This window comes from Diceros bicornis, chromosome 11 (genome assembly GCF_020826845.1).
Source record: "Diceros bicornis minor isolate mBicDic1 chromosome 11, mDicBic1.mat.cur, whole genome shotgun sequence".
Lineage (NCBI taxonomy): Eukaryota > Metazoa > Chordata > Mammalia > Perissodactyla > Rhinocerotidae > Diceros > Diceros bicornis.
In genome coordinates this window covers 15,546,439-15,573,262 of record NC_080750.1, presented here as the reverse complement: position 1 = coordinate 15,573,262, position 26,824 = coordinate 15,546,439, and the positions used below count along the sequence as shown (strand labels likewise).

General features: G+C 34.3%; 1 protein-coding gene across 10 annotated transcripts in view; it reads right to left on the bottom strand.

Moving 5' to 3' along the window:
- Positions 1-26,824, bottom strand: part of BLTP1 (bridge-like lipid transfer protein family member 1) — a 198,385-nt gene that overhangs the window by 51,335 nt on the left and 120,226 nt on the right. For 9 of the 10 annotated variants that reach the window (XM_058549998.1, XM_058550005.1, XM_058550000.1 and 6 more), the window contains 11 exons: positions 24,915-25,621; positions 24,258-24,503; positions 23,654-23,747; positions 21,675-21,725; positions 17,346-17,552; positions 15,381-15,619; positions 10,607-10,851; positions 8,020-8,125; positions 2,931-3,028; positions 2,016-2,201; positions 831-999 (listed from right to left, as the gene is read on the bottom strand). In XM_058549998.1, coding sequence (XP_058405981.1) covers positions 831-999; positions 2,016-2,201; positions 2,931-3,028; positions 8,020-8,125; positions 10,607-10,851; positions 15,381-15,619; positions 17,346-17,552; positions 21,675-21,725; positions 23,654-23,747; positions 24,258-24,503; positions 24,915-25,621 — 2,348 coding nt within the window. The remainder of the gene's footprint in view (positions 1-830; positions 1,000-2,015; positions 2,202-2,930; positions 3,029-8,019; positions 8,126-10,606; positions 10,852-15,380; positions 15,620-17,345; positions 17,553-21,674; positions 21,726-23,653; positions 23,748-24,257; positions 24,504-24,914; positions 25,622-26,824) is intronic. The other variant, XM_058550003.1, reaches the window with a different exon arrangement.

The window sequence follows — 26,824 nt, the reverse complement described above, 5'->3', positions numbered from 1 at the left end:
GAGACAAGCTTTCATTTCCTTCTCTCCCTGGTGAACTCCTAACTCCAAGTTGAATCTGAAGAATGAGCTTCTCCTCTAAGAAACACAGGTAAAATTAAGAGACTTCCTCATATCCTCGAATATGTATCTCTAACCCCACTCTGTAGTCTACTTTGCCCTGCTTCCAACTGAATTGAGAGTTCCTCGAGAGCAGGGATCCTGTTTTCCATATTTGTATTCCTTTTCTAGACATTACACAATAAATGTCTGTAGAATAAAGACAGTGCCAAAACAAATGGGTGCATTAATTATCCAACTAAAAATACTTCGCTTTTTAATTAAAATTCTGAATCAGACATTCCTATATATCCAAGTAGAAAGCAAATAACTTTAAAAAGTAAAATAACTTTAAAAACTGAAAGGAACAGGGGCCGGCCCAGTGGTTAAGTGCACACACACTGCTTTGGTGGCCCGGGGTTCGCAGGTTCAGATCCCGGGTGTGCACTGATGCACCGCTTATCAAGCCATGCTGTGGCGGTGTCCCATATAAAGTAGAGGAAGTTGGGCATGGATGTTAGCCCATGGCCAATCTTCCTCAGCAAAAAAGAGGAGGATTGGCATTGGATGTTAGCTCAGGGCTGATCTTCCTCACAAAAAAAATAAATAAAATAAAATATGTATTACAAAAAGAACTGAAAAGAATAAGCAAGAAACCTTTTGGATGCTCACATTTCAGATTTAGGAGACATTTAGCTATCAAGCATTTACACTGGTAAACTACAGATGATTTTTATCTAGCATTACCAAACACTTCTAAATCCATAAGATAGTACCGATGGACTTGATCTTACCTCTATCAAAAGCCACAGGCTGTGCATAAACAATTGGTCTATTCAAAGTAATAAGCACAGCTTCCCTATCTGAAGAACCACTGATTTCTTCTCGGAGGGCATTTCTTAATCCAATTCGGGTTTTAAAATAGGCCACTTGATGAAAATCAGAACCAGCTTCCTCATAAACCTAAAATAAAATTAAAAGCTCAATAAAATCAAATAATGGAAAACGTTTTAATTGAAAACAAAACTAAAAGTTTTAACACCATTAATGTGGTATTGTGCACCAAAAGAACTACAGTACATTTTTCTCAATTTCATTTGTCAATTATATATCTTATACCCCATACCATAAACACTTGAAATATACAATATGAACGGGTACATAAGAAGTAAATCTGAAGTCATACATAAAGTTCATACAAAAGCTAGGATGAGGCCCATATTCTGAATGGCAATGTATTAAATGTTTCAAGATAATTAGATCCTTTCCCATTTTATAATGTGTTTTCATTTTAAAAAATTACTGTTTTTCTAGAGATGACAAGAAATTTTTGTTCATTTATTCCTCCACATAATCTTTAATATAGCCATTCAATTTTGAAAGTATGACTGGTATTCTTTTATTCAGTTCTTCAAACCAAAGAAGGAAAAAAGGTTAAAATCTACATAATTTAGCAAAATAAAAACAAAAACAACAACAACAAAAATCCCCAATGAGCTGCAAAAGTTACTTTTTATAACATAGAGTCTGATTACCTGCTGTAGATAAATATATTTTAACTTCATATGTTTAACATTATGGTATGCAAAACGTGCCAATATTACAAACGGCAGCTAAGAAATTCAGTAATATTTTAAGAACTGACCAATGTTAGTAGGAAGCATTGAAATAAAAAATGTTTAACAAAAGAAAGAGAAATTATAAGCAAATATTTATGAAGATACTGGATTAAGTTTCATGTGATTGCATTTGCACTAAACTGTAACAATGTAACACCAAAATAAACAATGAAACAACAAGGTAAAATTGTAAAGCCCTTCTTAAATGAGTGTTCATTAGAATTTATAATCAGAAATTTTAGGAACATAAACTAAATATACTTTTGTAAGTATAGTAATACTTAAAGTACTTAAAGTAGCTCAAATTGATGTGCAAAATTTAATAGCCACAGCTCTAATATCAACATATTCTGCACTCACCTGATGTTTGACAATTTGTCCTAATGCCAGATTTAAATCCACTTGGCATTTCCCAAACAGTTTCAGATAGCTGCTACTTCCTGGGGAAGCTTTGGTTTGAAGTCGGTTCGAAAGCTCCAGTTCAATCAATCCAGTTTCAAATCTCACAGCTCTCATTGATGGAGTTGTGGCCGTTACTTGAATACCCTAGCAGATCATGTTAGGAGGAAAAAAGGAATCTTAAGTCAACAATGTCCAGCCACTCAAATGAAATCTCTCAATACACGATATAAAAGCCATGTTTTAAAACATAAATAGGAGACCTACTGAGCTGATAAAACTGTCAACATTCTTTAATTTCTCATGTTAGTAGGGACTGTTTTAGCTATTAAATTTCACTTCAGTATTTTGTATTTAAAATCTAGACTGTTCATGAGTTAAATACATTAATTACAATTAAATAACTATTTGGTAAGAATGATTTTTATTTTTAAGAACACTAGTATCTTAAATATTGGAAACATTAAGGTTTCTATTAAGGTATTGTTAATTGGACAAGTGTACAAAATATTTCTTGCAGGGTAATTTATAATAATCAGAAAAATTAAAAATGGTCATCAGAAGGTAATAAAATACATTGTTACAATTGTATAATACAGAGTACAGCTGTTTAAGAAGATAAAGTTGATCTAAATGTTCTGACATGGAAAGGCATCCAAGGGTTTTTAAAATGCAAATATATGCATATATAAAAATACATATAGAAAAAAGTCCTAAAGGATGTTCAAACAATTGTTAAAGCTTTTTCTCTGAGTGGATAGGGTTATACTTCATTTTTATTTTCTATTTGGTATATTTATGTATCATATGAATTTTCTATAACATACATTAATTAGAAAAATACTTCTGAAAGTATCATTATTATTTATAAGTTACCTTAAACTGCAAGTTCAGGGAATAGAGGAGAATTTTAGGCTTATCTCCATCTGCGGTTCCATCATGTTCATTCCAAAGAGGAATAGGCTGCTCCCCACCTAAAAGAAGTTAAATAATTGAGGGTTTGCAGCAATTTCTTTAAAAGGAAAATAACTATTTTGTGCATTAAAAAAAACCCCATAAAACAGTTATTTTTTTTTTATTGATCATTAACTCAATCTTTAACAGGAAACTTCAGCCCAGTCACATTTCACTGAGGGAGACATATATAAGACAGAGATAATACTGCATACATAGACATTTATTAAGAATATTTTATAAGGACTAAATTAAAGCATTGTACATATAATTAAATCAAATGTGACTATACATCTCAGAAAATATGTTTGAGGGAAAGAAGTACACTGGACTAATTTCTTCAATCAAAAATGTGAACTTGTTTGTTTAGATGTGCTGCAAACAAAAAAGAATGAAAGAAAAAATAAAGGTGGAGAAATGAAAACTAAGATAATACGTGCTAATAATAAAGAGTGTGACAACAAAAGTTTGTCCTATAAATTAAAAAAAAAAAATGGGGGAAGGGACCCTGGGGGTCAAGTTCCTACTAACAGATCATTTGTTGCCCAGGCATTGTGGTATTCAGGAAACAATGTTCTAATATCTTATAACTTCTATTTCCCTTGATGAAAAAACTTTTCTGCATGTTTATTATTCAAACATTCTATCTTGAAATGATTCATCTTTTTGTATGTATGTTGAGCATCATCCCAGGGAGCATATATGGGTGGGATGGGAAGTTTTTTCCTATTAGGGACCACAGATGTATCAAAAAAACTAAGAACCAAACAGATAAAAAGCAGGTTTTATTTGTTTGAGAGAGAAATTAATCTTTTATGGGCTTTCAAAATTTAAAGTAGGGGTCAAAATCTATTTCAATTAGCACTATGATAAAAATGTACTTTAGTTTTCCAGTAGAAGAGAAAAAGAAAAAACAAGAGGAAAGGTATAGCAAGAGGCAGAGATGGACCAAAGGTATACCCAAGGTAAGACAGAAAAAGTAGACAAGGGCACACAAGTTGACCTAACGGGAAAAAAAAAGATATATCTGTGTATGAATACATACACAGGAAAGAGAAAGAAAGAATGATATGGATGGAGAGACAGGGACCAAAGTAGTCAAGACTTGCGGATCAATAATACTAGAACATATTAGTTACAATATATTCCTCATTTTGGAAGAAGAGGTAGACTATATGTGTCTGTGCATGCTCAGTGCTTGCCCTTATGCTTGCACCTTCCCTCTCTGAATTATTCTACTCTAAGATTTACAGCACAGCACACTGGCTACCTTTTCTTCCAACTTATAGTTAAGTACTTCCTCTCTCCATCTTCTATTTCAAGTCCACAGGCATCTCTTACCCAAGCATCATCACTGATGACCCTATCTACAGCCCTATATATATATATATATATAATATATATATTATATATGTATATATAAATTATTTTTTTCCCAGCTATCATCTACTCATCCCATTTCTATTGTCTGTATCTCCCATCTACTACTAACAAACCTTCCATGGTCTTAAAATGTCTTTTCATTTCTCTGATTCCCTAACTTCATTCAAATATGCCTTTTTCATTGTCTTATCATTTGGAAGTCTCACATTCACTCACTCCTTTGACCTAGTGGATGGTGGCTAACTTACTTTTCAGCGCCATTCATAAACATTAAACCATTATTCTCTCTACCTTTTCATCCCTCTTATATCACCGTTTCCTGAACTCACTTTCCTAAAATGCTTTTGGACCCTCACTCATGTTCCATTCTTATTCATTTCCTACCTTTTCAACCAAGCAGACCTCTGCAGTGACCCTAATACCAAATGATAGTGAGTTAATATTTGAGTGCTTACTAGGTGCCAAATGCTCTTCTAGGTCCTTTATCACATATTAATTTATTCAAATCCCTCCATGATGTACCACAATCAGAATTTACTCATTTCTTCCTCCGTGACATGTACCATAAAATACAAATCTCTGTTCTATTATTTATTTATCTACGTATCTATCTCTCCAATTAGATCAAATTCCCAAGGGCAGGGACCATATATCTTCAGATTTCAGCAAGCAGTACCCTAGCAGACACTCAGTGTTATGCTGAACGCAATCAGACCTATGCCATTTGGTGATCCAACTCTTCATCTTCTGTTATTTCTCCAACACACTCTTCACAACAACTCCTGCAAGTCTTCATGATTTTCTTCATACTCCCACAATTCCTATCTCATTCTCAGCTAACAGATGATAGTATGTCAATGTAAGTCCATAAATTGTAACAAATGTACCACTCTAGCGGGGGATGTTGATAATGGAGACGACTATGAATGATTAGGGGCAGGGAGTACTTGGGAAATGTCTGTACCTTCCCCTCAATTTTGCTGTGAACCTAAAACTGCTGTAAAAAATAAAGTCTATTTTTTTAAAAAGCCTATTTGTTTTGTGTTATTCTATCACTACCTTGAATATCTTTTATCTAGTTTCAGAAAAAGAAATTCTTAAAATTTAAAAGCAAAAGCTTCACCTCTTACAAAATGTATTACACAATCATTTTAGTTTATAGAAATATCAGGGACACTATTATATTAGTCACATGAACTCTACAGTTTTCTACCTTGTTTTGAATTAAATATATACTTGGCCCAATTCTAAGAAGGTAACCTCCTTATAAGTTTCTCTCTAAGATGGCTATACATACTCAAAAATAGATCTCTTCTGTTTACTAGGTCTGTGCTTACCTACATCTTTCTGAAACCTAGGCAGTCCAAGAGCAATAAGATTATAAGAACTGATTCTTTGGAAAAGAATTTTCCTAACAAACTTGATGATTGTTGTGAACATGAGTATTCCCACACAACAGAAAATATCCTGAAGCTAAATGTAATATGAAAGAAAAGTATGAGGAAAAAAGTGTAAGAAATAAGGAAAATAATAATGAACATTATGGGATAATAGGGAAGCAATACCGAGATTAGAATACTAAGAAACTTGGCCACAGGGTTCAAAATATTCCCTCTCAATAATTTGTTTGTTCCCTGGTTTTGATAGGATGAACATCTGTGCTCCATGAGGCCCTGGGGCCAGCTAGGGTTCATGGCTCCCCCCAAGTCAGGAAGGAATGGTTCAGGGAGCAGACCCAGCCACTAAATTACTCCGGCATCATAATCTGATCTCTCTATCTTTCACAGTGATTAGCGTGTCTTCATGGTCAGAATATTCATTTCTAGTCTTCTTTTCCAGCTCATTCTTCATAGATCTAGGGATATACTTGTAATTTCTATCTGACTGCAATTCAAAGGTTAAAAAAAGCCTTTTCTCTTTCCTCAAAACCACTTTAAGGGCACTTACAGTGCCAGTTTGATACTAGGAACTCTACAATGCTAGCTTTTTACCATGAGAGATACAAGATTAGTTAATGTAAGAATTATTTATTTATGTATTTTGAGGACATCAGCCCTGTGCTAACATCTGCCAATCCTCCTCTTTTTTTTTTTTGCTGAGGAAGACCACTCCTGGGCTAACATCCATGTCCATCTTCCTCCACTTTACATGGGACGCTGCCACAGCATGGCTTGCCAAGCAGTGCGTCGGTGCGTGCCTGGGATCCGAACCGGCGAACCCTGGGCTGCCGCAGCGGAGCACATGCACTTAACCTCTTGCGCCACCGGGCCGGCCCCAAGAATTTATTTTTTAATTATACATATTCAGCAATAACAGTCTTGAAACTATTCTTTAGAACTCACAAAAATTTACCAGCTTGAAATATTTTTAACAATTTTCATACCATAGACAATGTTCTCATGTGATTTAACCAGGTAAATGGGCCACATCACAACTTGCATTATGTTCCCCAAGCAGAGGAACCTTCAGTAGCAGAAAGGATTTTTATTTCTTTCTTAATGGTTTGTATTCAACCATTTTCAGAAAAATTCCAACGTTACCAATTGACATATTTTTTTGACTTACCTTGTGAAATTCTACAGCTCTGATGGGCCTCTTCAATACGATCATTAAGTAGGTACCTGATCTCGGATGCAACCAGAACCAGCCCATGGGAACCAGGAAAATTTGTTGCTCACACAGCTGCTACATAATTTAACTCCCTAACCCAATGAGCTCTGTCTCCCCCTTTAGAGCTTTACCAAACTCCATTCACAAACTCTGCCTGCATCTTCGCTACTTCTCCTTTTCGCCAAACTAGACTTCGTTTATAAGGCTTTGGATACGACTTCCTCTGTGAAGCCTTTTCTCCTTCCTTAGACTAGATTAGTTTCTCCTGTGACACAGACAGAGCACCCTGTTCTTGTTATTCACAGAACTCATAAAAATTGTAATTGAATACTTAGATACTTAATAAATTTATTAAATTAATGATCTATCAACCTGGAGGAAACCCTCTTGATGCCAATTTATAGATGTGGCTTAACTATTATTTTAACATGATTATATTCATGGTGGAAATATTCAGCCTCAAGAATTATTATACACAGAATTATTATACTTGTTCTCCACTCTACTTCCTCTTAATACTTTATCTTGTGAATTAAAATCCAATTAAACTTTTTCTAATCAAACATGTATTTCCTGTTAAAACATAAAACTGTGATTAAGAAGCTCAATTATAATCTATTCTTGAGGCACAGGAAAAATATACTAAGGGTTGCTATAGACGATTTACCATGTAGCCAGCATATAGTACCATCTGGTATAGATTAAGGTGGAAATCTTAATACTGATCTAAATTTTGTCCCCAAATGAATAAGATTGGTTTGGTTAATAGACATACACTAAACTCCTTTGTGAAGTTGATGAATCGTAAATGTATATCTCACACACGACAAAAGTAATAAGCAAAAGAATCTGTAGGAGAGAGAGCCAGAAAAGGAACACATATTTTCAGGGAGTTATTCAACAATTATATCTAAATGATAGGATCAATACTCATACCACAGATACATGGACATCATGTAGCCAATGAGAATAAAAACCTACTATATATTCTATACTATAAGGTACCACATCATCTTACCAGACACTTTTTGTATTACTTCATTAACTTCTTTCATGAACACTTTCTGTACAAATACCAAGTGGTTTAGAAGATCAGTTGTGAGATTATGTTCAAAAGAACCAACCTGCCAAACAAAATCAGAGTATTAGATTAACACTACTGACTATATTAGTTTTAAATACATCTTTTGCTCACATAAGTAATACCAAACTCTGAGGAAAAACAAATATCTACATACTATTTGAAATCAATATACTGAAGAAGGGTTAAAAATATTCAGATTCTCCAATACTTTATTGGTCTGACGTTATGGGCCATTCCTCAAAAAAAAAATTTTTTTTAAGTAACAGTAGCCAATAAGGTATGAGAAATCTTTTAAAACAAATTTAACTATGTAACCTGCTAATTTCAAAATTGAAATTTTGTCTAGAGTAATATTTATTTTTAATGACCACTGTTGTAGTGTTAGAACCATGGACAAGTATCATTATAAGTGAAAGTAAATTTATTTACTCATTCAAATATGTATGGACCATTTACTTTGTGTACTGCATTAGGGGTTAATGACATAGCTGTGAATAAAAACAACAAAATTATGGCTCTCATGAGGCTTACATTTAAGTGAATTAGCAGATAAGATATACTCAATCAGTTTTAATATAATATATGACCTATGATTAGTATAAAGCATGAAATTTCTAGCAAGAATTAGTTAATAAACAGATTAAATAGAAAGCAGGCCCTAGGGCCAGCCCAATGGCATAGCGGTTAAGTTCACGTGCTCTGCTTTGGTGGACCAGGGTTTGCAGGTTTGGATCCTAGGCACGGACCTACACACCACTTACCAAGCCATGCTATGGAGGTGTCCCATATATAATGTGGAGGAAGATGGCCACAAATGTTAGCTCAGCAACAATCTTCCTCAGCAAAAAGAGGAGGATTGGCAAGATTGGCAACAGATGTTAGCTCAGGGCCAATCTTCCTCACCAAAAAAAGAAAAGAAAAGAAAGCAGGCCCTAATTGAAGTTGAGTATTATAGTAAAGATATACCGAAAAATCCTTGTAAGGCAAATGCTTCCACATTTGCCACTTTGATAGCAATCGTATTTTGATCAAAAATTAAGAGAGCAAAATTGATTTGGCAGTCTTCTTCAGTGAGAAGTCACAAAGTCTAAGCTGCACTGGGCACTTTTATTTTGTATATGGTACAAAATAGGCAAAAATGATTTTCATGTGTGTCTATTTTAGGCTGTAGTAAAATAGGCAAGTCTCAGAGTGATGCAACTTTAGATTCTTTCAAATGTTTATAATTAAGTGCATTCTTAATAAATTTGGGATTGTCTTCTACCCCAATTACAAACTTTATACATTTCTAAATAGCTAATATTAGTAAGGAATTATGCCATATACTACATTACATTTATTTTATTTTCTGCCAAATGAAACATTAATAACAATATTGCTAACCCAGAGTTTGGGGCACTTATTTTTCAGAGTAGAAAGCACAAATGAAATATGCTTTATAATCTACCTTTTACATAAATATTTGACTTCTAGAATCTTGTACACTTTTTTTGTACACTCATTTTTCACATACAGAAACCCAAACTCTTCGAAAGGTGCTGGGCAAACAGGGTCTAAAGAAGGTAAATCAGACAGAAGTATGTCCCCCATAGCTGTAATATTTCTAGCAAAGAACCCCAAGAGTGTTCTTATTAAATGCTTCAGATTCTAGAGAATAAAATTTATAAAACAAATAGTTGGCAAATTGCTTTTTGATAAGGTTGCAATTGTTTCTAACAAACTGACAAAATAAGCTGAGAGACAGTACACTGTGTGGCCCCTGCATCTCTCCCTTGATAGGAGATTTAGGCAAAGTTATTTAATCTCACTCAGTTTCAATTTTCTACTATATAAAATTAGGATAATAACAGATGACTTGCTTACCACAAATCAAATGAAAAACATGTCTCCAAATGATTTTTAAACTTGTGACAGTTGTACAGATATAAAGTGAAAAAATAATGATGGAATCAGGTATGCTGGCTTTCAACTTCCCTTGGTAAAGAAATTAGTCTGTGAATGTGACTGTAATTATTTTACCTTCCTGCATGACCTTTAGACTGTTATTAATAATTATGTATACCTGGATGAATCATGTTACTTCTCTAAAGGCTCATTTCATCATTATAAAATGAGAACAAATATATCTACCTCATAGGATTGATTTAAGGACTGTAGGAGTCAATGCTTATAAAGCACTTGAAAAACGTTAGACGCTACCAGCTTTTTATAATAAAATGAACCATGAAAATACTGCAGAGATGGATGTGAAACCCAATGTAAGAAAATATGAATTCAAAGGTGACTAACACACACACACACACACACAACATGTTTAAATAAAACTATAGGGAGAGAGAGAGACACATACATGTGTGCATGCACACACACACACACACACACACCAGATTTGATATAGAATTCTGCAGGAATAAATGATTTAATGATTTGCTTAAAAGTTGGTATCACTGCATATTTTGGTATACCTAAAGCTTGAAGACTTCTCATTACAAAGAGTAAGAAAAATAAAAAATTAACTTACTTCTGCCACACAACGTAGATAATTTCCCTGTAAATAGTATCCTTGCTTAGAAGGCAGTTCATCTATACTCCACACCTGATCTGAATAACTATCATGCTCTTCCATTATATATTTCCCTGACATAGTGACAGGAGGAAGGTTGAGACTGGCAGAAGGAGGAATGGTTGACATATCTGTAGCAGAAACTTTTGAAGTAAAACGCAATCTGTGATTTGGCAGCTCAAATGTAAACCTGGTCTGTGCACCTGTAAGAAAACAGAAGAGTTACTTTTCATTTGTTCAGGTGCTCGTTCACTCATTCATTCCTTACTTTGTTCAAAAAATGGTGTCTAAGAAAAATGTATGCATATTCCAAAACCCATGTTGAAAGATATGGACAGGATATTTTAAATTTGCTTATCTTTCCTATCTTTAAATGTATGTATGGTTATTATAAAGAGTCAGTCAGTCAGTATTATTAAGCCAGCAAGTATTTATTAAGCCTAGGAAGTGCCCAGCATTGTGTTAGGCACTAGAGAAACACCTGCAAACGTTCTTTATTTCATAGAAGGGAGAACAGAAAGAAATTGCCCTTATTACAGAAGAATTAAAACAAGAGAAATTAGTCAAGTTCAAAAAAAAAATTCCCAACCCACACAGTGCTTTTCCACAGAGAACAGTTAGCAGTTAGCAACTTGTCTCCTCATCCCAGTTCAGTACGGAAGAAGACAGTGAAACTGTCAAATCAATTAAATTATACTTGCTGAAAACATTCGCCAGGTATAAAATTATATAAACACATGTATCTATGACCTTAATAATTATTAATGGGACCATAAACCAAATAAGCATATGATATGAGTTTTAGTGTACTGTTGGCCCTAAACACTTAATCAACAATTTGGCACGTAGTTGTTCAAACAGTTATAAATACACAGCCCATACTATCATTCAGGCCATATTTCTTCAACTATTTATGAGAGTATTAAGGAGTAGCAGAAACCTTATTAAAATCAAGATCTATTATTGCCCATTACATATACCGTGTAATGTATATGCATGTGCTTCTCTCCAAAAAATCGACTGACATTGTTCTGTACGTTACCAATTCTCTCCACTCAAACATCATTAAATTTTGCCTATATACATATATATAAAATAATTTATTATATATTCCTAATGTTTACAATTGTGCCAGAAATAATCCTCTTTTTTCAAAATACTAATTAAAGATCACCTCCTATATGTCACATTCACTATACTCACTCACTATACAATAATGTTTATACTTGGAATGAGTTAGCCATACTCAGATAAATGCTCTCTTACCAACTGGGGCAACTGAGAATGGCCAGATAAGTCACTACTGCTCTGATCTCCTCTTACTCAGTAGTCCAACCAGGTTGACTCACTGATTATCACTTGCAGGCTCCATGGGTGGGGAATGTCTATCACAAAAGCTACCACTACTATTACTACCACCAGCATCACCAAATGAAAACACCAAGACTGAAGTAATCCTAGGTCTCAGGTCATCTCTGCCACTAGTGCAGGCATTCTTTTACTATTTTTGTCCCTTTCCTTCATTTCAAGAAGAACTATGTGTTCTTACCAATCTGGATATTTGACAATACGTTTACTTTGTTCCTAATTATTTATTTCTTCCTAGTTCTAAACTGCCTATTTGGCTTTTTACTTGCTGCTTCTGTTGACTCTTGTATTTCACGGATGACCTGAATAAATAAACACAGTGCTTCTATTTTCAGTAACAAAAAGATCGAGATGTTCTGGGGCCAGCCCAGTGGTGTAGTGGTTAAGTTCGTGTGCTCCACTTCAGCAGCCTGGGGTTCACAGGTTCGGATCCCCGGCATGGACATACACATTGCTCATCAAGCCATGCTGTGGTGGCATCCCACATGCAAAATAGAGGAAGACTGGCAACACATGTTAGCTCAGGGCCAATCTTTCTCACCAGAAAAAAACAAAAGATCTAGATGTTCAGAAAAATCCCTCAATAAAGAAAACCTAAAATGCTAGGGGTAGAAATAAATACATACACATAGTATATAAATATATTCATGTATGTATGTATTTATATATATGTATATATTTGTGTGTTTTTTTAATTACTAATGTAATTTACCATGTTAACAGAATAAAGGAGAAAAAACATTTTAATTTTAATAGATGCAGAAAAAAGTATCTGATAATATTCACCAATTATTCTTCATATAAATTCTTAGCACACTAGGAATAGAAGTAAATTTTCTTAATCTGATAAAGGGAACCTAGTAAAATCCTACAGCAAATATCATATTCACTGGAGAAATATTGATTCCCTTTAAAATAGGAGTAATAAAAGGATGTCTACAAAACCCCTTTTATTGAACATCGTAGCAGAAGTACAATAAGGCAAGAAAAAGAAATAAAAAAACAAAGACTGGAAACGAAGAAACAAAAGTATTATTTGCATATGATATGAATATCTACTTAGGAAATTCCAAAGAATCTTATTAGCAATAATAAAATAGTTTAATATGATTGCTGAGTGTAAGATTAACACAAGAGGATCAAGAGCATTTGTACATACTACCACCAAACAGTTCAGAAAATGCCATTTTACAAAATACACCATTTGTAATCACCACCACCACTACAACATAAGGTACCTAGGTATCTAAGTAAATAAACATAGCTTGTAAATGATGCACAAAAGCCTTAAGTAGAAAAATTTTAAACTTTGTAGAAAAACATTAAAAAAGACCTAAAGAGACAGAGAAATAGACAAATTCAGGAATAGGAAGATTAAATGTTACATCAATTCTCAACATCAATATTAACAATTCTCCCCAAGTAAATCTATGGTTTCCATTAAATTCTTATAAAAATCCAAATAGGCTTTTCCAGGGAACTTGACAAAGTGATTCTAAAATGTCTATGAAGGAGCAAAGAACCAAAAATAACCAGGACAACTCCCAAAAAAGGAAAAGTCAGGCAGCAATATGATACCAGTGCAAATAGGCCAATGAAGCATAACAGAGAACCCTGAAATAGATCCCAATACATAAACACTTAATAGATGACAAAAGTGGATTATGTACAACTGAAAAAAAAGATTAGTCAATAAATGATGCTGATATAATTGGTTATTATCAAATTAAAAAAAAAATTCCATATAGATTAAGAACTTAAATATGAAAAGCAAAACTTCAAAACATTTAACAGAAAGTATAAGAGAATACCTTGATGATCCTAGGAAGAGAAGGATATCTTTAAGACATAAAAATATACATCACACAGGAAAATACTGGTAAATTCAATTACATTAAAATTAAGAATATCTGTTGATCAAAAGACAACTGAAAGTGAAATAAGCCTCTAACTAGGTGACAATATATGTTAAACATATAACATCAGAAGTTTAATATACAAAATATACAAACAATTCCTGTGAACCAAGAGAAATACAAATGACTCAATGGTAAAATGGGCGAAAAACAAACAAGAACCATCAACAGAAGTTTCATATAAGAAAACATATAAGGACCTCTTAATCATATAAAAAATTCAGCTTCATTAGTAATTACAGAAATATAAATTAAAACCACAATGAGATATCATTCTACATTTACCAGACAAACAAAAATTTAAAAGTCAGGTAATAACAAGCGTTGACAAGGATGTGGAACAAGGGAACTCTCGTGAATTCTGGCGGGCACAGACAGTTTTGCACTTCCTAGTAAAACTGAAGATGCCTTTACCCTACAGTCTAGCTGTGCCACTCCTAAGGAAATACCTGTGAGAAATTCTTGCACATATACACCAGGAAATGTGTACAAGAACGACAGTAATGGCAAAAAAGTAAAATGAGCCAAAGGTCCATCAAGAGAAGAATGGATAAATAAATTGTGATATAATCACCTAGTGGACTACTATATTTCAGTGAAAAATGAATGAACCATAGATACATGAATGAACGTAGATGGAATCTCAAACGAAATGTACATCAAAAAAATTCCAAGTTAAAAACTGTTAGTGGGATTCTATATAAATAAAGTTAGAAACAGGCAACAGCAAACTTTAAGTGATTTATGAGCATATACAGATGTGGTAAGACTATAAAGAAAAGCAAAGGAATGGGTAACAAAACTCATGTGAGTAGTTCTTCCCCAGCAGTCCTGGGAAATATTACCTGGGAGTGATTATTCCTTGAAGGAGCCTTCAAAGTGCTGGTAATGTTCTAATTCTTAGGTTGTGTAATGAGTTGGTGAGTTCAAAATTCTTTATTATTCTTTAAACTGCATGTATACAATTTACACACTTCTGTATATATGATACATTTCAGAATAAAAATACAACAGCAAAGAATTTTTGGATAGCACATATAAGGATCACAAAATCTTACAGAAGTAGCTGTTTTGAAGAAGTCACATGACCTCTGATTTGAGCTAAATGCACCCAGTGTGAAAATAAACCAAGTTATTCAGGCTATAAGGACCTAACAGACGTAGAAATTTATTCAACTTGAGTTTAAATTGGAGAAATGACCTCAATAGTTGAATACCTTTAAAGAGTTTGAATGAAAGCAGGGTCCATGCTGGTCATTCAAGGAGGTTTATCAATATTTTTTACTTGACTGAAGACCATCATTAATGAAATTTACAAGTGTTATGATTAAAATTATTTAAATTTCATATAGTATCTATAAAACCAAATTTACCTTTTCACCAAAATATTACTAATGTCTCCAACCAACAACAAATTTTAAAAGACTGAATTCAAAATTCAATGTTACCTGTCATTCCATGACTTCTCATTCTTCCCATCTTGTATTCTGCTTTCAGAGATGGTAAAAGCGCTGCTCCAATGGCTATACCATCTAACATGGCACTGAATTTAAGAACAATTGGCTTCTTTTCTAAGCCTTCTGGGAGCTGAGGAAATTCATTTGTTTCAACAGGAGTTTGATTAACACTTGTTGGGGTTTTTTCAGAAGGTAGGGGGGTTGCAATATCTTCTTTTACAGACTGTGGGCTATAAAGCAAAAAAGGTAATTTAAAAAAGACACAATTAGGGGCCGGCCCGGTGGCGCAAGTGGTTAAGTGCGCGCGCTCCGCTGCGGCGGCCCGGGGTTCGCTGGTTCGGATCCCGGGCGCGCACCGACGCACTGCTTGGCAAGCCATGCTGTGGCGGCGTCCCATATAAAGTGGAGGAAGATGGGCACAGATGTTAGCCCAGGGCCGTCTTCCTCAGCAAAAAAAGAGGAGGATTGGCAGATGTTAGCACAGGGCTGATCTCCTCACCAAAAAAAAAAAAAAAAAAAAAAAAAAAAAAAAAAAAAAAAAAGACACAATTAGAACAGCTACCATTTTATTGTATAAAATTATTCAAGTTCTCAATGAAAAACAGCAAAAATATACTGTCAACAGATGCTTTCTTTCTAATACCAGATCATATTAAGACTTCCTAAAAACAGCCATGGAAAAATGGTGATCTAGAAAAATAAAAATGAAGAAGTAATAACAATATAAACCGGAATGTTATATGCCAAGGCCATTCATATCATTAACGTGAAACTTGAGTTTAAACTCAGGTTTGTCTGATTCCAAATTCCATTCCTTTAACCATTATGCACTCTACTGTTGATTATAATACAATTACTACTATTGCCACTACTATTACTAGCACTATTAACAATAATAATACCAACACCAACAATAACAATAATTACCTGAGTGCTTACTATGTGCCAGGTACTATTCTTAGTGCTTTGTGTGTTTTATACCATTTATTCATTTATCTCACAAAACCCTCTGAGTAGATACTATCATCTCTGCTTTGCAAATGAGGAAGCATAGCTGGAAAGTGGTGAAACCAGGATTTAAACTCAGTCACAGCCTGACTCCAGAGTCTGATTTTTTAACTACTACATTTCACTGCCAATATATTATAATAAGGAAAAATTCCTTAGAGTTATTTTAAAACTAAGGCTCATGTACACATTCTGGATTCCACATTCCATTGATGGGAGAAACATATTTAAATTATTACTACTTGGGCAACTTCAAACTTGAATTAATATTACATAAGAATTAAAGATAATAGATAGAACAATTGTAAAAAACACTACTTTAGGATACGGTCAAAAGACACAAATGTTTTTCTACCGTATAGCATAGGAAAAAAGAAATATGGCAAGACAAATTTTTTACCGTTTACTTATCATATTTGTATTAGTTATTCATTAGTTACAGCTTTGGAGACCAGGAATAAAGCTCAGCAATGCAGACCCATGAACAAGGGCAAGACACAGGGAATAAAGGTTAATGTGCAAAGGTCCAATAATTTCATATAGAGGACAGCACAAAACCATGTGTGGGACATAAATGGCCACTGCAATTTTTTAAACCTATGCAGTCAAAAATTTCAGTGAGTTCAAAGGACAAAAATATTGACTGATACAGTCCTAGAATTTGTCAGTTTGCTTTTCATTAGTATCTCTTATGATGTCCACAAATCTCTAGGATCTGTTAAGCTTTACTGATGCAACATGGAACACTGACAATTGCGTTTGTGACACAGTACTTTAATAATATCCAATGATTCTCCCACGATCATGTTTGGCTATTTTCCACCTGCCCCACTGTCCACAATGGTCAATACTTAGATGTAACTCTGTCTTCCTCCAAACTATTGTTAACACAGCAAAGAATGACCTGAAGTATTATACAGAATCACAGAACTTGAAGGAATAACTTACACTGTAGAAGGTTGTCTGATGAGGTCTGAGATCTGCTTAGACAACTGGTGAGAACTTCGAACCATCATGCTATGTAAGGTGGCAGGGTGCTGGGGAATGTTGATGCTGATAGCTCCTACTTTGAACACAGCAGCATTGTTGGTCTTTAACCCTCTCTGGGCACTGTAGAGGGCTTGGGACTTGGCAATACTACATTTCACTACAGTTCTATTAATAGAGAAGGAGGACTATTAAAATATAGCCAATTAAAGAGAAATTTTGAAAAAGTATTTTGAGAGCAAGACAAATGCTTTTAAATCACTCAATGAACTAAACGACTTAAGGTTTTTCATGTTTAAATCATATATTGAAGAAATAATGTTTTCTAAAAATACTGAAATACATTTATTTTACAGTTTGCACCAAATATTATTCTATTTCTTTGATAAAGAGTTTACAGAAGAAAATATATATGTGCTCATATGTAAGTAAAAGCATGAATACTGACATACTACATACATACAACACACAAAATTCCATTTTGACTTTTTTCCCCATTCAGAATTCCTCTTTTCTTCTCCAACTTATTTTAGGGATCCATATAACCACTAAGAAAGCATAGATGCTAAATATAAAAAGAAAAAAATACACACTATACTTCTTAAAATCTAATCAGTCAAAGAAACTGATCCAACAATCATCTCATATGTTAAAAGAAATTAACAGGAAGGAAGAAATTTAACTTCTATTTTCTATTTCTCTTTCTTTTTTTTTTTGTGAGGAAGATTAGCCCTGAGCTAACATCCGATGCCAATCTTCCTCTTTTTGCCGAGGAAGATTGGCCCTGGGCTGACATCTGTGCCCATCTTACTCTACTTTATATGGGACGCTGCCACAGCATGGCTTGACAAGCAGTCTGTTGGTGTGTGCCCGGGATCCGAACCTAGGAACCCCGGGCCGCTGAAGTGGAGCAAGCGCACTTCACCGCTATGCCACCGGGCCGGCCCCACTGTTTTTCATTTTTAATGAGTAAGAAAGAAATGACAGAAGTCCAATTCATGATGAGTAATTACTACTTAGTTAAAAATTAGTCAGCTTTACTGATACAAAAATAAAACAGAGTTACTACCTTTCTTGATTTCCTGTTCTCTTTCCAGTGCTTAGAACAGTGCCTTAAACATGGTAGGCACTCACTGAACTTTGTGAAATGAATGAGCAGAAAGAAGTACAGCAGAAAAATGACTCTCAACCTTATAACTGTGGAATTTCACAGATAACACATAATAGGTCATATATGTAGAAGCCATGATGAAGCAGTCTTTGACATATACAATGGACAGGTTCATGTCAATGAACTGCACCATTAAAGGGCCAGATAGTAAAAGGATAGCTTCTGACATAAATTTACCTTTCAAATCGGCAAAGGATTCTTGTTAACAAATAGATTTAGCAAAACACACAAAATGCTAATTTCATATTAACGACACACCAGTTCATATACATTTATCTCCACTTAGGCTGCAGAGGATTCACCAAGAATTTATTTATAGTCTCAAGGATCTAAAGAATCATTTCATTACATTTAACTTCTATTAGAATAAACCTGGAGAAGCATAACAGTGGCTCTATCAGAGGTCTTGATTATTTACAAACAGTGAAATCCAGGTATTATATAAAATTCAAAAATGATTACTAGAGAACTATATTGCTTTCTTCTATAAAAGCAACTATTTCTCAGAGACTATTGCTGACCAGAAAAAGAAAAAAGTATTCTATGGAACTGGTCTAGCCAGTATGAGGGTAGTTTCTGGGATGTTGACTAGTTACTGAATTTTGAATCTTTTCTTAAATGTTATAATAAATAAAGCTACTGTTTATCATCAATGAGATTTCATTTTAAATTCAATTTCAAAATGAGCCAGAACACATTTAGATGGTGCTAAAATGCAAATGGCTTTCTACTTGTAAACAGCATCTATCTATTGAATGAAACTAAATGTACATTCACAAAGACATCTGTCTTTTTATCATGACAGACAAGAAATTCTATACCTATTTCACTGTTTTACTTTTATAATCCATAGAAGTCCGCTTGACTATCACGTCACACAATACCGGATTTTTCAATTATATACCAAAAGTCAGAATGGAAAGCTAATGGGGCTGATTGCTCTCCTATTGTAAATCCTATTGTGTTATTTCCAGTGGCAATTTTGATGTTAAGGATCTCAGGAGATCTGTGTTGCCCACTCCAGAGGGCCCCATTCACACCGGAGTCTATGTAAATGATGCCCACCACTACAATGTGAATGGTGTTCCTTGGAGTAGGACAACATGGTGGTCCTATACTGATCAAACTGAACCAGAAACTGTAGAGGATGTCTGATTAACTCTTGTCAAACTGCAAGTGTTAAAGATGTCAGGAGACCCAGGATGAGGAATTAAACAGTTTACAAGCTGCCAATATGAGTTATCTATTCATAATTTTAATTTTTAAAGAAAGTTGCCACTTAATCTAGGTCATACAACATGTAGTATACATAAAACTTTTACACAAGAAAAGTGGTCAAAATCTCTCTAAAGACTCTACAAACTTGTTGCACACCAGGCATGTAGAAAGTTCATGGCAAGTGACCAAGAAGTCTGGTTAAAGAATTCACTGACAGTGGTGGTCTACTTCACAAGGTTCCACTAGATATACTGTGAGCCTCAGTTACAATGACCACAGAGCCTAATCAGGCAAGGACTTTTTCCCATCTTCTTTTACTTCCTGTGTCCAGGCAATAGGGCCTTAAAGGAACGCCAGCCATCCTTGCCCATGCAACAAGCTGAGTGAATGATTTGAGGATTTGCTTTGGGGCCTCATTATCTCTACTCTATGTCTACCCCGACCCCACTACTTGAGCATGCAGGTCCAAACTTTAGAGGCAGGGAGAGGAAGAGACTAATTCATGCACCCTGACTTATGCTGCCTGCCTCAATTCAGTTTTGCCTGAAAAACCTCTGCAATGGGGGAGGGGGGAAGTGATGTGATCACACATTATTTAGTCAGCTATTAAAAATCAGTGGAACTTTCTTTCTCATTTGGCAATTGTGCCTTACATGTTCACTCTTTCTCAGCAGGAAACCCTAAACAAGGAGAGAAGTGGCGGATAAGTGGTATCATGACAGGGACCACCTCTCATTTGCTTACTGTCACATCTCTGAAGACTAACACAATCCCAGGCCAAAATATGTAACCTAATAATTGTTGAATGGATGAAAATGAGATCTTTAGCCATTAAAAAGCATTCCCTCTAAGGTCATACAGTACTGATTTCTTCATTATACATCCAGAGAACTCAGTGCTAAGAAAAAAAGAAACAATAATTCTTCTCTAGCTACTATGACTACTAAAGTGGAATTAGATATTTTTTCTATATACCTGTTAAGTGACACTAATACAGAAGAGTATTTCCAGAAAATAGTCATTTCTCTAATTTAATATTAGTGCACTTATACTTTTTTAGTACTTCCAGTTGGCTGATGAAGTGATATAGATCACAGATAATACCAACAAAAGGGCTGTTAACTGCTGATATTAGTCTATGGCCTGTTATCAACATAGAATGAAACAAATCTCACCAAGTATAATAATCTTACCAGTATGGAACATTATATACTGATTCATCTATTTATGAAGCATATTCAAAGTTTATAGAAAATGTCCAAAGAAATAACCAGTGTTAAGTAACATATTAATTTGTCATGGTCATAAGACTCATGTGATGAATATTTAAATACAGCACTCAGTAAAGCTCACTACTACAAAATATCAGATATACATGGGTCAAATTAAGCCACTCAAAATATAAAAGTACATATAGTAAAAGCCATACATAAAATCTGTCCACAGAACAGTAAACTCTCCCTATCTTAAAAACAGAATTATAAGGTTGAGATGTGTAGATATTTTCATATATTAGTGTTTTAATGATTATTTTTGCAATTAGTGAAAACTTGCAAAGTGAAATTTTTTTAGCTATTATCACATGAAACATTAACAAAGACCTGTGATAATATAAATTTTAACAGTAACATGTCTAAAAAAGGCACAAGCAACACATAACTATAGTGTTATAATCTTTCAGCAACAAAACAAGGTATAAATTAGCAAAAAGATAGCCCTTACCTGTGTGTTTTCCTTGAATAGCAGTAAGCTTTAGTCTATAAAATGGTCTATATTAAAACTACAAAATAATAACTAACTACATACATTCACAGCCAGGCAGACAATCTAAATATTTATCTTTCAAAACTATTCAATACTATGTTAATCACAAAGCCATGAAAAAGAATAACATAACATACAGAAACTCTTGTTTGGCTGTGCTTGTAGGAGATGTAGGAAAGTCCTCCAGTCTACAGATGAAGATTCAAGAGGAAAGCAGGAAAACAAAAGGAAGCAAAGAAACATTCACGCATAAATTAGTTACAATATGACCAATCATCTGGAAAGCTTTTCTATTTCCCACTTTTAAAATTTTCCCTCAAAGAAGCTTTTCAACTACTTTTTTAGTTTCATTTCTGCTTAATTGAAATTGGAAACGGAAAGCCAAAGAATAAACCCAGAAAGTCTTAACACTACTAGAATTTGGCAGTGAGTAATTAATAACTCTTATTTTTCAAGCAAAAAAGTTAAGGGATCTTTACTTAGGTTTAAAAAAAAGAAGTGATAAACATCAACTATATAATAATTTTTTAAAAATCTGCCCTAAACTTCTATATTTTGCAAATGTAGAGACTATTTGAAGCCCTTCTCCTAAGAGATAATAAATAATGGAGCTAACAGTAGGCTAGAGTAAATAAAACATATAGGATATCTAAAGAAATTTGTTTTACTTTCTGAATAGGTTAAAGTGACCATGGTACTTTAAATTTAGAGTCAACAAAAGAATCATGGAACCCAAGATGACTTTCTGCAGAAGCATCACAGTGAGGTGGAAGGAGTATAGGTTACCCATCTCTTCTTCTTGACTGAATGATTTTAAGCATTTTAGGCAAACACTTTGATCTTTCTGAATCTCAACTTATTGTTCTGTAAAGTGGGGATAAAATCACCCCCATTCACAGGATTGTGGTAAAGATTAATTAAAATAATCTATGTGAGGGTCCTGGCCGACAGTAGATACTTAAGTTGTAATTACTACGTAATCCTCCTTCTTCCATCATGAATGATCAGAAAACATCTTGTCTCTCACAACTACTGGAATTTCCTGGACTTTCAAAAGACTGCTTAGGAAATGCAATATGGACCATTTAGGCAGCTATAATAAAATATACTCTCTTTGGTTCTAGACTTTCAGGTCCAAACACCCCAGCAAGACTTAAACATCCGTTTCAAGAAATGTTCCCCAAGACAGCTATCACATTATCCACGTTTAAAATATTATGAATAGACCTATAACTAGTCAATCTATGACTAATATTTAATTTTTATAATGCTGAACCAAATCCTCTATTTAGTCAATATTTAGCACTATGGATGCTTGATAGGACGATAGTAGGACATGAACTAGTTGTAATATTAAGAAAGAGCAAATTCTCAAAATCTGATCTAAACACATTTTGTAGTTACAACATAAAACTGCTCCACTGAAAGGAAATTAGGAATGAAGGTATATAATCCCAAGTGTATGAACAAAGTCAGTGGTTAAAATGTATTGATATTAGGTTAGTGATCTGAACAGCATGTATAAAGGTAATCATTATCAAAGCCATTTTGAACAGATCCAAGAATAGAACTTATAAGGAAAAGACAGCAGCAAAGAGTCAGACGAAAGGCGATATGGTATGGTATACACTATAAAAAATTTTCCTGTATGTTGGAAGGGTCTCATAGGCTTTATAGTTAAATTATTTAAGCAAAAATGGCAAGAGAAAGCTTTGAAATCCAGCATGAATATGGGTAATGATTACTTAACATAAAATCAAGAGTCCATATTCTTTGACTATAATTTTGTTTTACTTAACTATTTGAATTTTTGAGCTTTTGCATCTTATATGTTTAACTGAAATTTGCGCTGTAATCATTTTCTCGTTATACAATCTTACAACGTACCGGGAGTCAGTTTTTAAGGGGCAGAGGAGGTGGTAAACCAATTTTAGAAAGGAAAAAAATCATTTTTCTGAAAACATTTCATATGGTGATATTCTTAATGACAGTCAGAATCACAGTATCTGGGAAACCTCAAAACTTAGAAGGTATGGGATTCATCCAAAGAATTTTAAGTTTCCTTTAAAACTATAACAAACAAGTTTAAGAAAATGGTAAAAATCAACACACTTACTGTATATTTGGTGTAATCCCTTCAAGCAGCACAATATTAACCCCACCAATGTGAGCAGTGGCACACGTCTCAGTCATCTTTTGATGTAAAACATCTTAAATGTGAGAAAAAATAATTATATGAATCCTGGAAATATGATAATTGCACTTCATATTAAAATTGCATTTTATTCATAATACATTCAGTGACAAAAGATAATTTTAAAGTTATGATAAAATTTAAATTATTTAAGAACTACTTTTTAAAAAATTTCCTTGAAGTTTTTTATTTCTATGTATTCATATATACATGTATATTATATGTCAAAATTGGAATAATGCTAAATATAGTTTAAAATGCCATTCGTGCATTAAAGAACCTAATGGCAAAAGAGATAGCCTAATGACATTTTAAATCTCAGAAGTAATACGAGTGCAGAACACTTGGAAAACTTTAAAAAACAAAAAGAAGAACAACAAAAAGAAACTACATAAGCCAGCACTCTTGATCCATATAAATGGGAAGTTCCATTTTCTGAAGAAAAATTGCCAAGCAGGAATTTTTGAGGACATGACATTGGCTTTCTTCAGAAAAGCAGCACTATAGTATTAGACCATCATCATACCTTTCATTTTTTCCTTAAGTGTAAAACTGCCATGGATCCTCTTCAGTTCTGATTCCATAGTTAGCCCACCAATGTCTGCCTCCAGGTGTGTGCGGTTCACCATGCCAATCCCAAATACTATTAGAGTCACATGCTGAGGTTCAGAAGTTACCAAGCTACGTTTCCTCTGTGTCTTAGTCAGACTGTTACTATCTTGTTCATTCTCAAACACAACTTTACACGTTGGCTCTGTAGGGCTCCGAACTCCTTTAGAAGTAAATGGAAATATATGGTTTTAGATTTGAACATCATCTTACCTTTCTTTCCCTCACATTCCAAACCGGCCTTCTTTCTCCTCTTCCCCACCAAAACAATTTTTTAAAATTTTCTACATTTTCCCATGGTCGTATTGAAAGTAAACAGTAGAGTAAGACATGTGAAAGCAGGTCTGTCTGAATTCTTTAAGAGCATACTGTGTAAGAGTTAGGAAGGATGGGAAATGGGGTGGCAGAATATTTGACTGCCGTTACCATTTTCTCTCCTTGGGTGATTAACAATTTCTTTGCATTTCAATTATCCACTTAAAACATGAAGAAAACATGATGAACAATCTGCTGTCTTTTTTAGTATTACTGATTTTCTAAACAGAAATTCTAAAAATACAAAAATACCCATTACCTGCTGGTCCAAATGTTTCTGAAGATTTTTCCAATATTCCTGTTGGATCAGAGATGAGTGAATAAAAGTTAAGCAATTTATACATATTCTGCCAGCACTCAGCTGAAGGCTCACTTTGTTCTGACACTGTAATTGAATCAGAGTCATCCATATGAATGGTCATATGATCCACTACATCTTTTGAACCTTTCCTAGACACTTTTGAAGTTCTTCTTTCAGATCTTCCTAAGGAATTTTTGTTTCGAGATTCCTTTTTGTTATTGTCATTATTGGTCCGTTTGTTCTTTGCATTATTTACTCTATTGCCGCCATTAAGACTTCCTCTAGAACTGCGGCTGAAGTCAGATGAGCGAAAATCCCGATGTTTTCTGGTTTTGAAGGTAGGTGTTGGGGAAGCTGATCCAGCTGTATATCTGCTAAGTTTAATATCAGTCTGAGTGGCTTTGATGTCATCTATCATTGTACTAAATTGATGAATAAGACGAACTAAAGCCATATCTACATGCTGGCTTATTGACTGACAGGAAATAGTGAAGTTGCAGTGAAAGGTATTGTAATAACGCTTGTTGAGATCATGAAAAGAAAGAGCACTGGTAGAGTTCTGAGGGGTGCACACTGACTTTTCCATTACAACAGCACTGATGCTAAAGGTTTCCAACATTAATGCTGGTTTGAACTCAAGTGGAGGAAGATTCACATGGCCTTGCCTAAAAATGTGAGGAAAAAAAAGAAAATGACAAAGTTTTACTTCCTTTTTTCCAGAACAGCACAATCTTTATGAATTTATTAGCAAAATAATCTCCAAGGTGAAATATGTTATAAGCCATTTAAGTAATTTTAAGCAAGAGATCAAGTAGACTGTCTTTTCACTTAACCAGCCTTTTGTAAGTCGGAAGCTGGGCCTTAAGTCTCCCTCCTTGATCTTACTCTAGAACTGACTAGTCAAAATCAGACTTATGTTAATGATTTCAGTGAAGTGAAATTTCCCACTGCCATCCAATGGTACACCCCGATGGTACCGGAATTTAAAGCCAATTATTCAATTAAGATACCTCTCTTAACCGTCCTCTCCCCCTCTGTCAAATACATGGTTTATATATTTGATTTCATCACATTTTATATAATTTTATTTGCTATTTGAAATGAAACCCTGCTGGTACACTTTGCAAATCTGAAAGTGGTGAGGAAAGCAATTGAAACAAATCTGAGAAATGCACACAAAAAAAACTTAAAACCTTGGGGCCGGCCCGGTGGCGCAAGCGGTTAAGTGCGCGCGCTCCGCTGCGGCGGCCCGGGGTTCGCTGGTTCGGATCCCGGGCGCGCACCGACGCACTGCTTGGCAGGCCATGCTGTGGCGGCGTCCCATATAAAGTGGAGGAGGATGGGCACGGATGTTAGCCCAGGGCCGTCTTCCTCAGCAAAAAAAGAGGAGGATTGGCGGATGTTAGCTCAGGGCTGATCTCCTCACAAAAAAAAAAAAAAAAAAAAAAAAAAAAAAAAAAAAAAACTTAAAACCTTTATAAAAATTATTTCAGCAAATCCTCCTGGTGATCTAAAAAGTTTCATGTAGGAATATTAGAGTCAATTTTAATATTAAAAAGCCAAAAATGCCTCAGATTTCCATAAACCAACTACCAATAACAATAAACCTCAAGCACCAAAACTGTAAAAAGCTATTTTTTTCCTGCTCTTCTTCCATGTACAATAGGAATGTGTAGCCATACAGGTCAATCAAACATAGGATTTTTTTTCTATTGAAAAAAAAGACAGTAGCTGCTTTGATGTTCTCAATTTAACTTAAAAAACTGATAATTAGAGAACAATAATTCCTAAACGAATACTAGCATTACTCATTTAACAAGAAAAAATCTCACTTTGTTGTGTAACTCATGAAAATGTACAAGCTCACA